At 41.9% G+C, this 17,112-nt stretch overlaps 1 protein-coding gene across 1 annotated transcript in view; it reads left to right on the top strand.

The window, feature by feature from the left end:
• The window catches only part of CFAP99 (cilia and flagella associated protein 99), a 59,244-nt gene that overhangs the window by 22,680 nt on the left and 19,452 nt on the right, over positions 1-17,112 (top strand). The window contains exons 5-9 of the mRNA XM_075261125.1: positions 5,453-5,565; positions 8,952-9,126; positions 9,388-9,468; positions 13,865-13,933; positions 15,508-15,591. Of these exons, the coding sequence (XP_075117226.1) occupies positions 5,453-5,565; positions 8,952-9,126; positions 9,388-9,468; positions 13,865-13,933; positions 15,508-15,591 (522 nt within the window). The remainder of the gene's footprint in view (positions 1-5,452; positions 5,566-8,951; positions 9,127-9,387; positions 9,469-13,864; positions 13,934-15,507; positions 15,592-17,112) is intronic.

Below are 17,112 nucleotides of genomic sequence, written 5' to 3'. Positions count from 1 at the left end.
GGCAGCTCTTAAGCTGGCCTGCCGCTGAACTCATTCTTTGCGCTGTGCCCGTGATTGTTCCGGCATCTCAGCAGCTCGCTGGGAAGCCATATAATGAGCGTGTTGCTGGCGTCGATGATCCGCATGCTCCGGCGTTTCAGCAGCTCTCAAGCTGGCCTGCCTCTGAACTTGTTCTTTGCGTCGTGCCTGTGATTGTTCCAGCATCTCAGCAGCTTGCTGAGACGCCACATAATGAGTGTGTCTGGGGCATTAACATACAGGCCCAAAGCCTGTGCTAGCAGTAACAGGCTATTACTACTACCACAGGCTTTGGGCCTATATGGTAATATCCAAGACCACGTGACGTCTGGGATATTACCATATAGGCCTGAAGCCTGCTAGGATTAACATGAGCACAAACAGAATGTCATGCATTTTCCTCCCTCGGCTTATACTCGAGTCAATAAGTTTTCTACGTTTTTTGTGGTAAAATTAGGGGGGGGGGGGCGGCTTATATTCAGATCGACTTATACTCGAGTATATACGGTATGTGCCAAATTTCATTCAAATCCGTTCAGCCATTTTTGCATGATTGATGAACAAACATCCAAACACACAAACTTTCACATATATATATATATATATATATATATATATATATATATATATATATATATAATATAATTTTATATTATAATATGATAAATAATAAAATAACAACATTTTTAATATGATAAAAATATTATTATTATTATTATTATTATTATTATTATTATTATTATTATTATTATTACAAATTGTATTATTTAGTATCATAATAATAATAAATTTGAAATTAGTATTATTTTGTAAGATTAGATTATTTTACCTTGTTCTTGATCCTTATCTGTGGGGAAGAATGGAAAGTGGTTGTAAAAAAGTGTCCTGTCCTGTCCTGCATTGTACACATATTGTTGTAGCACTTGTAGCTTCTATATAGCCTAGACCAGGTTGATTTTGTTTACTCTGCCTATGGGTGGTGACAAGAAAAAGAGATGGACAATGGCCCAATGATCTTGCCACCCCACTCCCTTCGCCTCCTGGTTCACAGGCTCCATTTAGGTTTTTTTTTATCCTTTCCTTTATGTGGTTGTAACAAAGAAACATTGGTAATTATAGACCGTTGTGTAGCTATAGTAATTGCGCTAGACTCATTGTATGCTTGCTCCATATATATATATATATATATATATATATATATATATATATATATATATATATACAGTCCTATGAAAAAGTTTGGGCACCCCTATTAATCTTAATCATTTTTTGTTCTAAATATTTTGGTGTTTGCAACAGCCATTTCAGTTTGATATATCTAATAACTGATGGACACAGTAATATTTCAGGATTGAAATGAGGTTTATTGTACTAACAGAAAATGTGCAATATGCATTAAACCAAAATTTGACCGGTGCAAAAGTATGGGCACCCTTATCATTTTATTGATTTGAATTCCCCTAACTACTTTTTACTGAGTTACTGAAGCACAAAATTGGTTTTGTAACCTCAGTGAGCTTTGAACTTCATAGCCAGATGTATCCAATCATAAGAAAAGGTATTTAAGGTGGCCAATTGCAAGTTGATCTCCTATTTGAATCTCCTCTGAAGAGTGGCATCATGGGCTACTCAAAACAACTCTCAAATGATCTGAAAACAAAGATTGTTCAACATAGTTGTTCAGGGGAAGGATACAAAAAGCTGTCTCAGAGATTTAACCTGTCAGTTTCCACTGTGAGCAACATAGTGAGGAAATGGAAGACCACAGGGACAGTTCTTGCTAAGCCCAGAAGTGGCAGGCCAAGAAAAATATCAGAAAGGCAGAGAAGAAGAATGGTGAGAACAGTCAAGGACAATCCACAGACCACCTCCAAAGAGCTGCAGCATCATCTTGCTGCAGATGGTGTCACTGTGCATCGGTCAACTATACAGCGCACTTTGCACAAATAGAAGCTGTATGGGAGAGTGATGAGAAAGAAGCCGTTTCTGCACGTACGCCACAAATAGAGTTGCCTGAGGTATGAAAAAGCACATTTGGACAAGGCAGCTTCATTTTGGAAACAAAAATTGAGTTGTTTGGTTATAAAAAAAGGCGTTATGCATGGCGTCCAAAAAGAAACAGCATTCCAAGAAAAACACATGCTACCCACTGTAAAATTTGGTGGAGGTTCCATCTTGCTTTGGGGCTGTGTGGCCAATGCCGGCATCGGGAATCTTGTTAAAGTTGAGAGTCGCATGGATTCCACTCAGTATCAGCAGATTCTTGAGAATAATGTTCAAGAATCAGTGATGAAGTTGAAGTTACGCCGGGGATGGATATTTCAGCAAGACAATGATCCAAAACACCGCTCCAAATCCTCAGGCATTCATACAGAGGAACAATTACAATGTTCTGGAATGGCCATCCCAGTCCCCAGACCTGAATATCATTGAACATCTGTGGGATGATTTGAAGCGGGCTGTCCATGCTCGGCGACCATCTAACTTAACTGAACTTGAATTGTTTGTCCAAAATACCTTTATCCAGGATCCAGGAACTGATTAAAAGCTACAGGAAGCGACTAGAGGCTGATATCTTTGCAAAAGGAGGATCTACTAAATATTAATGTCACTTTTCTGTTGAGATGCCCATACTTTTGCACCGGTCAAATTTTGGTTTAATGCATATTGCACATTTTCTGTTAGTACAATAAACCTCATTTCAATCCTGAAATATTACTGTGTCCATCAGTTATTAGATATATCAAACTGAAATGGCTGTTATAAACACCAAAATATTTAGAACTAAAAATGATTAAGATTAATAGGGGTGCCCAAACTTTTTCATAGGACTGTATATATATATATATCCCTCACTATGTCAGATAAGGCTGCAGCCTCCTCGTGCACTCCGAATTGACAAGGAGTTGATAATGTGCTGTTTGTCAGTTTAGGCGTGGATTGTTTTTATGGCACTCTATGAGATGTAGAAACAGACCGAGCTCCCACAGATGTTGCTGCAGTAATAGGAGAAAAGATTGGTGCACCAGGTGGGATCTGAACCCACTCACCAGTGACATCACATTCTGCACCACAATTTCCACAGTAATGAACATATGCATCTTACAAATTAGCACCTATAATTAGACTTCACTGCCACTCTGAAAATCTCATTTACTACCAAAATAGCTGTCGTCTGCCAGGAACAGAGCGCCCTTACGTCAGCACAGAGAAATACGCAGTCCTATGGAACCATATATGTGCCTGGAGTTTATGTGTGATATCTGGAATGGAAACTACAGGGCCACAATGACTATGATATATTGCATAACACTATACAGTATATTGTATGTATAATCCTAATATTCACAAGTGTGTTATGTACCTTAGGCCCCTGGTCACCAGGACTTTTAAAGATTATCTATGCCTTACAACCATTGTTTAGTTGTTTAAATTTATCTACAATCCTATCCTATCCTATCCTACTAATATTAAATGTGAAAGTTTGTGAGTTTGGATGTTTGTTACTCAATCACACAAAAATGGCTGAACGGATTTGGATGAAATTTGGCACATAGATAGTTTGTAACCTGGATTAAAACATAGGCTACTTTTTATCCCGGTAAATGACATGGCTTCACAACTGTTATGAATTTATGTTTACATACTATATTAAACTGTTCTTGGCAGCAGGCTGATAACCCTCAGTCCATTGTGTACATGCATTTGTATATTATCTGATCTGCTCCAGGCAGTGCTGACACACTGGATGAGAAAACACAGGAGCTCAGGGGGATCATCAACACCAACGACACACTCATTATATGGGGTCCTAGCGAGCTGCTGAGATCACACCGCGTGAGCAATGAGTTCAGTGGCAGGCCAGCTTGAGAGCTGCTGAAACGCCGGAGCATTCGGTTCATCGACACCAACAACACGCTCATTATATGGCTTCCCAGCGAGTTGTTGAGACGCTGGAACAGTCACGGGCACAGCGGGTGGAACGTGTTCAGCGGCAGGCCAGCTCGACAGCTGCCAAAACGCCGGAACAGGTGGATCACCAATGCCAACAACACGCTACCTATATGGTGTCCCAGCGAGCTGCTGAGATGCCAGAACAATCACAGGCACGGTGTGAGGAACAAGTTCAGCAGCAGGACAGCTTGAGAGCTGCTGAAATGCTGGAGCAGGCAAACTATCGACGGCTCCAATTTCCTGAATATAGGCGGATCATCGACGCCAACAACACGCAGACGAAGTCGCGGGCAGAGGCTAGTGAGCAATAAAGAACATTTTATAACAGTCTTCATTAAAAATTTCCTACTGTTTTGTTTCTACAGATTCACTGCAGACTCCATGGTAATAGACAGCAAACAAACCCTGTGTAGTCTGAACCTGTAGACACATTGTTTTTTCAATGTGTCCCCTACTTTCGTAGTAGATTAGTAGAAAAAAGGGGACTAATAGAAGAACAAATGACTGCAGAATCAGACTACACAGGGCTTGTTTGTTGTCTCTTGCCATAGAGACAGATACGTTTTCATAAAAATTGTAGACACAAACAGTAGGGAATTTTAAAGGACTATTTCCACTACTGCTTATTTTTTTTTATTGTAGATGCTTTGAAGCAATAAAAACTAATTTGGATGCAAAGATGAAGGGAGCCATTGAAGAGGTTGTCACACCCACAGAACATAAAGGGAGTCTGTCCCCAGAACTCAGCATATTAACCCAGTCCAGGAGATAGGTTAGGGTCTCACCTAAATCAAACTTTGTGTTTACCTTGAAAATAGCTGCCACCATTGCTTAGAAATTGTCATTTTGTCAATATGCAGATGAGGTCTTTGGAACAGCAAGGATATTGCCATTGTTCCAAAGGGATAAGCAATAACAGACTTGTCGTTTCAAAGAACTAATTTGCCTTGGGCCAAAATGGTGATTTCTAAGCAATGGAGTCAGCGATTCACAAGGGGAAAACACTCTGTGAATCGGGTAACCCTAACCTATCTGCAGGGCTGGGGTTATATACTGGGTTCATGTGAACCTAACCTATTTATCTGCGGGGCCAGGGTGATATGCTGGTTCTGGTGACACTAACCTATCTATCTGTAGGGCTGAGTTGATATGCTGGTTCTGGTGACCCTAACCTATCTACCTGTGGGGCTGGGTTGATATGCTGGGTATCGGTGACAGACTTCCTTTAAGGGGTTAGGGTGTGTTAAAAGGTGAGCCTGTCAACACATTTTAAATCAATTCCACCCCCACCTCCCCAGATCCGTGAAAGCAGCTCTGGAATATAACTCAGGATCCAGATAAGTAATGAAATGTATAGTTAGTAATTGATTATGTCTTGATATACTTTGTTAGGCCCTTTGATGATGATCTGTTTTGAGAGGGATAGATTTCTTCCTATAAGTTCCTTCTTGTCCTCCCACTAATGAATTTGTCTTCTCAGTTTCTTAGGTTTTTCTTTAATGTCCTAAACCTGCACACATGGATAAAGGATGAATGGAGTCAGATATACGATTCCAATTATGTGAAGGAAAACTGGATTAATCCATTGCTAAAGTAAGTATAATGCCTGTGTCTATTGGTTGTAAGTCTGGGTTTGGATGGAGGCCACGAGTCCCGTACCCATCTAGCAGTCACATTACAATTGTAAAAACCTTCCAAAAAGTGTCACTTTTTTATTGCAGATTTTGAATTTATGGCTTATGTATATATACCTGACACATGACTCCAGGGCCGTATGTACATTTTAACCCTTTAGCGATCTAGCACATTTTAACCTTCAACCAGTAATATTTTAGCTTTATGAGACCTTATATTTTGTGGGTACATTTGAGTTTTTGATCAGTTTTTATTACATCCTGTTTTTGAGAGATGAACTGATCAGAAAACATAAATTCTAGCATGTGAATTTTAAGGTTTATGGCGATTATCATACAGAATAAATATGAAATATGTATGAACACATTTTATTATAGGGGTTGTTCAGATGTGGCAATACCAATTGTATCATTAACAAGGGGGAAAAAAGTCTATTTATTTTAATGTAAAACAACTTAGGTGCTGCAGTCAGCATTCATCACAGCATCTAAGGGGTTAAATGGCAAGTATACTTTCTGATAATGAAGGGGGGGGGGGGTTATATCATGAACAAAACTCCATGGCACCCCCTCCCGTGGGTACATCCCGCTCCTGATTAGGCCTGGATGAATGGGCCTAAGTAGGAGGGTGTCTCGAGCCGCAGATGCCGCAGCTGACTCAGCCGCAGAATCTGCGTGAAGATAGGGCATGCCGCATTTTTTCCCACTAGATAAAAAAAAAGCGAGTGACTCCCATTGAAATGAATGGGAGACGTATTTGCAGGCGAATTCCGCGTCAAAATCCGCCTGCAAAAAACTCAATATGAACATACCCAAATTCCTCTCCAGATTCTGTCCCTATGCATATCATGGCAGAAAGTTGAAGCAGAACTTCAGATTTTGAACTCTGATTATCCCTAGACACATGATACTGAGACTCACAGTGCGGATCAACCACGAAATCTGATGAAAGATTCAGCGAGACATTCAGCGTTCTGAATAAAAAGCACCTGTCGCTGCCATTCAATAATGGAAACCGGATTTCTAGCAGAATTTGGAGCTGATGTTTGAGGCGGAATCTGCCTCAAAATTGGCTCCACATTCCCTCACATGAACCTATCCTATGTGTGTGTCTTTTCCATCAGCATTCTCCTCCCCTTTCCACTCTCCATAGACTTCTATATACAGTCCTATGAAAAAGTTTGGGCACCCCTATTAATCTTAATCATTTTTAGTTCTAAATATTTTGGTATTTGCAGCAGCCATGTCAGTTTTATATATCTAATAACTGATGGACACAGTAATATTTCAGGATTGAAATGAGGTTTATTGTACTAACAGAAAATGTGCAATATGCATTAAACCAAAATTTGACCGGTGCAAAAGTATGGGCATCTCAACAGAAAAGGGACATTAATATTTAGTAGATCCTCCTTTTGCAGAGATAACAGCCTCTAGTCGCTTCCTGTAGCTTTTAATCAGTTCCTGGATCCTGGATAAAGGTATTTTGGACAAACAATTCAAGTTCAGTTAAATTAGATGGTCGCCGAGCATGGACAGCCCGCTTCAAATCATCCCACAGATGTTCAATGATATTCAGGTCTGTGGACTGGGATGGCCATTCCAGAACATTGTAATTGTTCCTCTGCATGAATGCCTGAGTTGATTTGGAGCGGTGTTTTGGATCATTGTCTTGCTGAAATATCCATCCCCGGCGTAACTTCAACTTCGTCACTGATTCTTGAACATTATTCTCAAGAATCTGCTGATACTGAGTGGAATCCATGCGACCCTCAACTTTAACAAGATTCCCGATGCCGGCATTGGCCACACAGCCCCAAAGCATGATGGAACCTCCACCAAATTTTACAGTGGGTAGCAAGTGTTTTTCTTGGAATGCTGTTTCTTTTTGGACGCCATGCATAACGCCTTTTTTTTATAACCAAACAACTCAATTTTTGTTTCCAAAATGAAGCTGCCTTGTCCAAATGTGCTTTTTCATACCTCAGGCAACTCTATTTGTGGCGTACGTGCAGAAACGGCTTCTTTCTCATCACTCTCCCATACAGCTTCTATTTGTGCAAAGTGCGCTGTATAGTTGACCGATGCACAGTGACACCATCTGCAGCAAGATGATGCTGCAGCTCTTTGGAGGTGGTCTGTGGATTGTCCTTGACTGTTCTCACCATTCTTCTTCTCTGCCTTTCTGATATTTTTCTTGGCCTGCCACTTCTGGGCTTAGCAAGAACTGTCCCTGTGGTCTTCCATTTCCTTACTATGTTCCTCACAGTGGAAACTGACAGGTTAAATCTCTGAGACAACGTTTTGTATCCTTCCCCTGAACAACTATGTTGAACAATCTTTGTTTTCAGATCATTTGAGAGCGGGCTGTCCATGTTCGGCGACCATCAAACTTAACTGAACTTGAATTGTTTGTCCAAAATACCTTCATCCAGGATCCAGGAACTGATTAAAAGCTACAGGAAGCGACTAGAGGCTGTTATCTTTGCAAAAGGAGGATCTACTAAATATTAATGTCACTTTTCTGTTGAGGTGCCCATATTTTTGCACCGGTCAAATTTTGGTTTAATGCATATTGCGCATTTTCTGTTAGTACAATAAACCTCATTTCAATCCTGAAATATTACTGTGCCCATCAGTTATTAGATATATCAAACTGAAATGGCTGCTGCAAACACCAAAATATTTAGAACTAAAAATGATTAAGATTAATAGGGGTGCCCAAACTTTTTCATAGGACTGTAACTCAGTCTGATAAACAAAGAATGAAACAATTTCCATTAATAAGATATATTACAAAGTTTCTTATATTCCCCTGTACTAGTCATTTCTGAAAAGTTGTTTTATGATTGGGGGTACACTTTAAAGGGGCCACAACAGTGGCTCAGTCTTGTGGCATTGAGATTCTGAGGTTGATTCCGATCAGGGCAACACTTTGCATGTTTTCCTTCAGGTGGCGCCATACTATATACATTAATATTGTAACTTTTTAGTAGATCGTTTTAAGAACTTGTAAATGGCAGAACTTGCCCATGACAATACTGGACTGAACAAACCAGGGTAGACTTTCCCATCTATGTGGGCACCCTCGTAGTTACACTTACCTCCATAATATAACAGATCTACATAATATGGAAGACTTTTACTGTATGGACATAATAGTCTATTATACAACTTACAAGAATTGATGATATTCTACACCATGTGGCGGGTGCCACTAATATTCTCATTGTACATATCACTATGGTGTTCCCTACACAGGCTGGATCTTATGTCCTATATCTTATGGACCGTAGGTTGTACCTTTAAATAAATGTATTTTTGTTGTTTTTTTTTATACCCTAGGTGGCAGCCTGAAGTCCTGGATTTGATGGATACCATCGAAAGCAAGATGGTCAATGCTTCTAACCTAGTGAAAGCCTCTAAAGTAACAGAGGTGAAGGAGTTCAGTTTAACAAAACCTAAGCCCAGATCTATACCAGTACCACAAAAAATACCCACTCAAAAGCCGCACCAACCGGTGAGTAGTCAGCAGGTGTGAGTCTCTATCAGGAGCCCTACATGAAATTACATCCGATAGGCTGGCATCAATTTAACCCTCTGTTTGCCGTCAGACTTGGTATAGTTTTGAGCATTCTTTTTAAATCTAATAATGGCCAATAAGTGAGAGACCAGAAATATTCCTACATGAGAAGGATATTTTCTGAGAACGGTAGCCATAAGTTTTTGCGTATTTTCTGGAAACCCATTGTAAATGTACATCTGTATTTCTCTAATACAGGTGCCCGAGAGTACATACAAAAATCCTAAAGAGCAAGAAGTCCTTCAAGGGAAGAAACTGAGAAATCGACAGAAAGCAGAGGTACAATCCGGGTTAAGGGGATGTTTCCATGCTTATGTGATTGACCTATGTTTTGGATAGATCATCAGTTGAAGGACAGGCCCCTCACAGATGTGCCGTTTGAAGAGACTGTGGCTTTTGGACAAGGGCTAGCATCTCTTCATTGAAAAATCAGGTTATATATTAGTAATAAAGCTTAACCAGTGCAGGAAACCCCCATTAACTATGGGAAGGAAACAGCAGAAGGGATTTTTACTGTGAGCAGAGATTCCTCCACTGGCAGGTGTAGTCTAAGTCAGATTCAACAACAAGGTATGTGCCCTGCTGGTTACCAAATTCACTCTGTAGAGTGAATGGGCCCGGGGATAACCTGAAGTTCCTAGTCTCCAATGCAACATCTGTAACATGGCACTTGGTCTACTCTGTGGCATTTATCTTCATGGGTGTCCTCATGTCCAAGGGTCGGGGGCATCTGTGGCTTCTGTACCCCTTATAGTTATACCCCTGGTAGGTAGAAGGTGCTCATTGCCAGTAATACAGGACATAGCACATACAGACCCACAAAGGCTTCTGAGCCCTGTTGATGCGAGGATGTACCCTGATATAGGCAAAATGCAAAATCTGCAATGAGGCTCGCATGCTTTCTGCTATGTATGTGTTGAGGAGATTTTAGGTGTCCTGCTGCACCAGGGCCTGGGTGCAACTGCTACCCACCATCTGTATCATTGCTTAGCCACTAAGATTTGCTATTCAGGAGTCTAAAAAAGCTGGGGATAAATATTATTGTTAAACCTTGATCTTGTCATCAGTTGGACCTTCTGTATCTGTTAGCGCCCTGTGGTGAACACTACGGTGCCACTTGCCTCATCAGAAATTCCCGGCATTACGTTCCCTGGTAATTATTTTGGCAGCGTCTTGTCAATGCCTCTTTTGCAATGTGTCAGCACATGTGATAAACACGATCTTGACTGGGAACGCTGCAAGGACAATTGTTCTCCTTATAAAAGCTTCTAAATCACCAGAGCAGCTTGTCAATAGGAGCGCACCCATTAATACGATTACCCATAGACAGGAGGAAAAGCGTCCATGCAGCAGGATTCAGCCCAGGTCACACAATGGATAGGCACCGCAGCTATTCACAGGGATCATCGCACCATACACTGAAAGACCCAGAATAGTGGACACAGCTTCCCGTACAGACACAATACAGAGAGAGAGGGGACGGCAGAACAAGGACAGATAAACTGGCTGCACAGAGACTGGCTGAACGAAATACGGGGCAGTGGTGCAAGAGGGTGCAGACTAACAGTAAAAGATGTAGAAGAACTATAAGGACACGTGTGGCAGCACAAGAAGATCAGGATAGCAGTACATGGAAATACAGGGTAGTATTATACAGAAATACAGGGTAGCAGCACAATGACCTGAAGTATACAGAATATAGACCCACAATCTAGTAGTACAGGGATGTGCAGTATAACAATAGGGGGAGGTGCAGTATATACAGGATAGCAGAATAGTAGAGTACATGGTACCAGATATGCAGGATGGTAGCACAGGGATGTCTAGGGTAGAAGCACAGGAATATACAGGATGGAAGTGTGGAACAGAAGTGCAGGGGCATGCAGGATAGCAGCAAAGCGGTATGCAGGCGGCAGTTCAGGGGGCTTGCAGGATAGCAATATAGGGATGTGGAGATTAGCAGTACAGGGACCTGCAGATTAGTAGTACAAGGGGATGTAGACTAGTAGTACAGGGACCTGCAGATTAGTAGTACAAGGGGATGCAGACTAGTAGTACAAGAGGATGCAGACGAGTAATACAAGGGGATGCAGACTAGTAGTACAAGAGGATGCAGACGAGTAATACAAGGGGATGCAGACTAGTAGTACAAGAGGATGCAGACGAGTAATACAAGGGGATGCAGACGAGTAGTACAAGGGGATGCAGACGAGTAATACAAGGGGATGCAGACTAGTAGTACAAGAGGATGCAGACGAGTAGTACAAGGGGATGCAGACGAGTAGTACAACGACAAACAGATTAGTAGTACAAGGGGATGCAGACTAGTAGTACAAGGGGATGCAGACGAGTAGTACAACGACAAACAGATTAGTAGTACAAGGGGATGCAGACTAGTAGTACAGGGACCTGCAGATTAATAGTACAAGAGGACACAGGCTAGTAGTACAGGGACAAGCAGATTAGTAGTACAAGGGGATGTAGACTAGTAGTACAAGAGGACGCAGACTAGTAGTACAGGAAATATAAAGACTGAGGGTCTTCAGTAGTTGATACCTTTTTAATGGCTAACAAAAAATGATGACAGATTACAAGCTTTCGAGACTACTAGGTCTCTTCCTCAGGCATGGTATGACACAATTTCTGAAGGCATGCATATTTATACACTAATTCAGTATACACACACAAAGAAACAAGTTAAAAAACAAATTATCAGTTCACAGGACGGCCCTCTGAGTTTTTATGGTGCCTTTGATTGGTGATGTGATGTTTAGTTTTTATAGAAGGACATAAATCCATGCGGCAGCTTTAACCCCCTCTGGAATGTGTTGAAGGTGGTCATGAGTTTATACTCCCATACTCTCCTGTCACGTTTACATTTGAAATTCCCCCTTAAATCCAAACTCTTCATGTCATTGATGATATTATGATCTTGATTGCAGAAGTGTTTTTAGCACAGGGAGGTCCATTGTCTGCTCTGTAATGGTGTGACGGTGCGAGTTCATCCGAGTGTCTGTCCTGTCTCTCCTACATACAGGCCTCCAGTGGGACACTTGGTACATATTATTAAATACACCACATTAGGTGTGCTGCAGGTGAAGGTACCTGGGATCTTGTAGTCCTGATTGGAGTTGGGGATCTTTATTTTGTCAGTAGTCAGTATGTGTTGGCATGTTTTGCATGGGAACGTTCCTGTTGAGGTGACAGGGGGCTCCTAATGAGTATATTCCTGAGGTTTGGTGGCTGTCTGTAGCACAGGAGAGGGGGGTCTGGAAATATGGATGTTAGACGGTTGTCTTTTTGCAGTAGTGTATGTAGTTTGCGTGTAATTCCTCTCAGTATTTCCAGGTGTGGGTTGTAAGTGACGACCAGGGGCACTCGATTGTTTTCCTTTTTGGTATTGTATTTTAATAAATCCGATCTTGGTATTCTGGTGATTTGGTTGTCAAACTGTTCTTGGATGGTAACCCTGCCTCCAGAATGTGTTTTTGAGGCCCCCAATGTGCTTGTCTCTGTCCACCGGGTCTGAACATATGCGATGGTATCTGATAGCCTGGCTGTATACAATAGAGTTCTTTATGTGTTTCGGATGAAAGCTATCCCATCTTAGGTAGGTTGGGCGGTCAATTGGCTTCCGATACAGCGATGTCTCAACTTTGTCGCTCTGTGTCTTGATGACGGTGTCCATGAAGTTTATTTGAGTGAAGGAGTGATTGAGCGTCAGGTTGATGGTGGGATGGAACTGATTGAAATATTCATGGAAGGTTTTCAGCTGTTGTTCAGACCCAGTCCAAAGGATTCTGATATCGTCAATGAAGCGATAGTAGGCCAGAGGCCTGGTGGTGCAGGTGGATAGGAAGTCACTCTCCAGCTTGGCCATGAAAATATTAGCATACTGTGGCGCCATTTTGCTCCCCATTGCTGTGCCTATCTGTTGTAAATGGATGCAGTCATTATTATTTTTGCACATGGCCAAATGTGCCACTTTGTCCGTTTCCAATCTGGATGCCACTTTTGAGAAAGCTGGGCAGATCAGGCTGGGGATGGATAGGTCATTCAGATTTACTGTTACCCACGCCAGAAACCTGACTTATGGGACCTCCCGAAGTGCACCAGAATTAAGAGACCGGAGCCATTACTCCTCTTCTACAGATCATGGCTAAGGACATCTAGTTACTTGTTATCGATGAGACCTCTGGGCTGTGTCTCACCCTCAGAATAGCTGCCCCTCTGATTCTTCCCCATCCGTTGCACTGTTCACATATTGCCTTGTCATGCATTGCAGTGCATTGTCATCTGTGCATGCAATAAATGGCTTCAGAGCTGTGCCATCTAGTGGGCAAACTATACATTGCAGGATCTTGGGAGTTTTTTGTTTTTATGAGATAGTAGGGATGCGTTCCAATTTAGTTTTTTCGTCACTTGTGATACATTTTTCCTTCAGTTTATTTTATTCCTAAATCAAGCAAGAATCTACATTGTGGTAAGTTACATTCAGTACCTATTCAGTACCTACCTGTCGTTCTGAAAAAAAATGTGCCTGGTCTGCCAGAGCCAGAGCTCCTGTTTGCGGCAGCTCTCCACTCTCACTAATACAGGGAGGACACTTCTCTATGACACCTACATGCTCTTCTATAATGTCTTTATATTATCCGTGTCATCCTCTCAATTTCAGGAGCTCCTGATCGAATCAAACATGGTGCAGTTTCGATGCGCCAATCCCGAGAAGTCACAGAAAGCCAAGGTATGTCCTGTTCAGCTGTGTATGTGCCATGCTTCCATGCTTCGTCTATACCCGCTATCTTACATGTTCCTACTACCGGGACAGACCTGAGATTGAAAGGCGTAATGTGTAAGTAGACCTTTATTTTTTACATAAATCAATGGTGCAAATGAAGGGAATAAACTATGCAATACACTTCACTAAAGAAAAGTACCAGTGCCTCTAACTATTACGCCTATCTTCTTATGTGAGTCATTTTGATGCACAGTCCATACACAAGCAGTGTCAGTTTACAGTGAAGTCTATGGAGAGGGCAGGCAGAGGGCAGGAGAAAGAGACAAACAGATATGAGGTTGTTTACAGCATTTAATGGGTCATTTCTGTCAGGAGATATCTGCATAGTGATAACCAAGCTGTGTTGTGAAGGAAAACTGTCTCTCTACAGTGCAGATGTCTCTCTGCTTTCAGGAGCTCTTCTCTTCCTCCTTGCCCCTCCCATTTCCATAGACTTCTAGTGTACAGGTTTGATCAGTACTGACTCGGTCCGTGTGTCATCTGTGATTTTCACTGACCCGTACAATTTAAATGAATTGACCAAGCCACTGGCCGAACTGCCTTGTAATTGTGGACACCCCCTCCAAACATGAATATTACCATTCATCTTGTCAATGTCATCTGTCCTTGTACTAATTGACAGACATCTAATTGTCAATTAATTTGTTCATTACCAGGAAGAATAACAGAGGAATAATACAATACAGAGTTGTCATTTTACCAAATCTCATCCACATGCTGCAGCTAAATCCGACAGTTCGATCTGACCTGTGTGGCGGGTCTTTAACCTTAAGGCCTCATGCACATAACAGAGCGGCCATGTGACAACTTATATTGCACAAAGGCATATTGTTGCTTTCAATCAGTCTATTCACATTTCATCTGTGTTTTTAATGGTCTGTTTTTATAGACTGTCAAAAAATAGGCCAGCATCTGGTTTTTGTCTGTTTTCACAGATTCATCAATAGCCTCAAGTCTATGAGGGATTCTGTGAAAATGGAAGATACAAAAACGGCCTTGAAAAAACGGATGTTGCATGTAGCCTTACGCTGAGTTCAAAAAAGCGCTTCATTTCCGTTTTCAGGTTTCCGTCTTCTGCAGACAAAAGACGGAAACCTGGCAGACCGTGTCTGGCCGTGAGTGCCGATGAGTGTTTTGTGCTCTCCGTGGCAAAACCGTTTTTTTTTAACCAGACACAAAGTCCTGCATGTCCGACTATCATGACCGCAGGTTTCCGTCTCCTGCCCAGTTTCGGGCAGGAAACGGAAACCTGCAAAACAGAGACCTGTGGTGCAGATGTGGACGAGCCTTTAGTATGTCTATTTATGCTGCAGATTTACTTTGTGGCTTTAACCTTTACAGTACAAAAATTTTTCACAGAAAAAAAAAAATTGCTGACAGATTTTGATGATGGAGATTCTGCAGCAGAGTCGTCCTGTGTGCACAGAGGTCCCCCTTAGGACAGAAAGCTATAGCTATTGCCTCCTCTGCCGTCAGAGGATGACTATGGGGATCACAATATTGTGTTCATGTCTTTACAGCGCGTTTTGTCAGAAATAATGAAAGAAGAAGATGACAAATTGGCGTTTAATAAAACGAAAGCGCAGCAGGTTCCAATGAAGAAGGTAAGAGATTAGTTCTTTGTAGACTACTATTATTGAGTAAAGACCCGGTGTAGTTACCCATTGGGCAATGCTATCAGAGCTGTAGTGTTTGTCATCGGGCCTGTTCAGGTTTATTCTTAAAGGGGCTGTCCAGGATTTTTTTTATCACTGTTCGGAAGGGTTCCTGGTATTGGACTTTACCGATCTAATATTGATGGTTTTTTCTAAAGATAGGCCATTGGTACGAGGGGCTGTTCACAAGGTTGAAAATAAGGAGGCATTCAGGGCCAACGTCCACCTTGGATTCCTCTTCATTTCCAGCCAACAGCTCCAATGCTCTGCACACAGCTTTCGGCCACTGAATAGGACCAGATGGAATCTCTGGTGGCCAAATCAGTTTTGGCATCCATGGTGCAATCTCTGCCTCCCATTGAGAACAATAGGAGGCAGAATCTGGATGAAATCTGCCATTGATTTGGGATGCCCCCAAATAAGCATCAAATTCCTATGTGTGAACACCACATAGTGGTCCCAAAAAACTCCTATGATTTTATGATCTGTACAGCTTGTTGTTACCACTAAGTGTAGCTCCTTTTAGCTAATATTGAGTCCTATAACAGCAATTAATTGGATTTCTGAGACTGGCATGTTAGTGAGCACCCTGTCTCCTCTTGTGTACTACTGTAGATACAGGACTATTCAATTGACTGGGATGAAGTTGGGCAGAATACGCAAATCTGTTTTCCAGTGCCTTTGTTTGCTGCCCTCTAGGGACAGCCCCCTTAACATCATGCATGAGTTTTTAAATAAGCCTAATAACATAATGCAGGGATTATTACCAAACTAGTATTTTTATTCCAAAAGGAGGGCAGCAAACAGAAGCATTGTTTCCTAATTACCTCCTGGAAAACAGATTTGCATATTTTTCCCATAATCCCCCAGTGGAGCGAAAGTGGCTTGTAAGTCTCCATACGCCTGTGAAAGTGCACACTCCCTAAGGAGTGTTATTATCCCCTAATCCTGGTCTATAGTCTCTCACCCTGCCAAACTAGTATTCCTACGCTGTGCTGAAGAGATCCAACAGATCAAAACAGTCCTGTCCGCGGCTGGGAATCTGTTCCTTTTGGAATAGAAATACTAGTTTGGCAATAATCCCCGCAATATGTTATTAGGCTTATTAAAAAAGTCATGCATGATGTTTAAGGGGGCTGTCCCTAGAGGGCAGCAAACAGAGGCATTGTTTTCCTAATTACATCCTGGAAAACAGATTTGCATATTCTTCCCATAATCCACCAGTGGAGCGAAAATGGCTTGTAAGTCTCCATACGCCTGCGAGGTGCACACTTCCTAAGGAGTGTTGTTATCCCCTGATCCTGGGATGAAGTTGTAATGCACGGTAATACAGCAGCCACTAAGAAAAGTATGGCGCTATGCCTGTGAAGAATTAAAGGGGGTTCTCCAGGAATTGGAGCAACCCCTGGGAAAGCTAGGGAAAATATTCACATGTCCCCTGGCTCCATTGTCTGCCACTGGTGCGTGTTC

This window comes from Leptodactylus fuscus, chromosome 1, assembly GCF_031893055.1.
Source record: "Leptodactylus fuscus isolate aLepFus1 chromosome 1, aLepFus1.hap2, whole genome shotgun sequence".
NCBI classification, from domain to species: domain Eukaryota; kingdom Metazoa; phylum Chordata; class Amphibia; order Anura; family Leptodactylidae; genus Leptodactylus; species Leptodactylus fuscus.
Note: the sequence above shows the minus strand (reverse complement) of the source record. Positions and strands in the feature narration are given on the sequence as shown.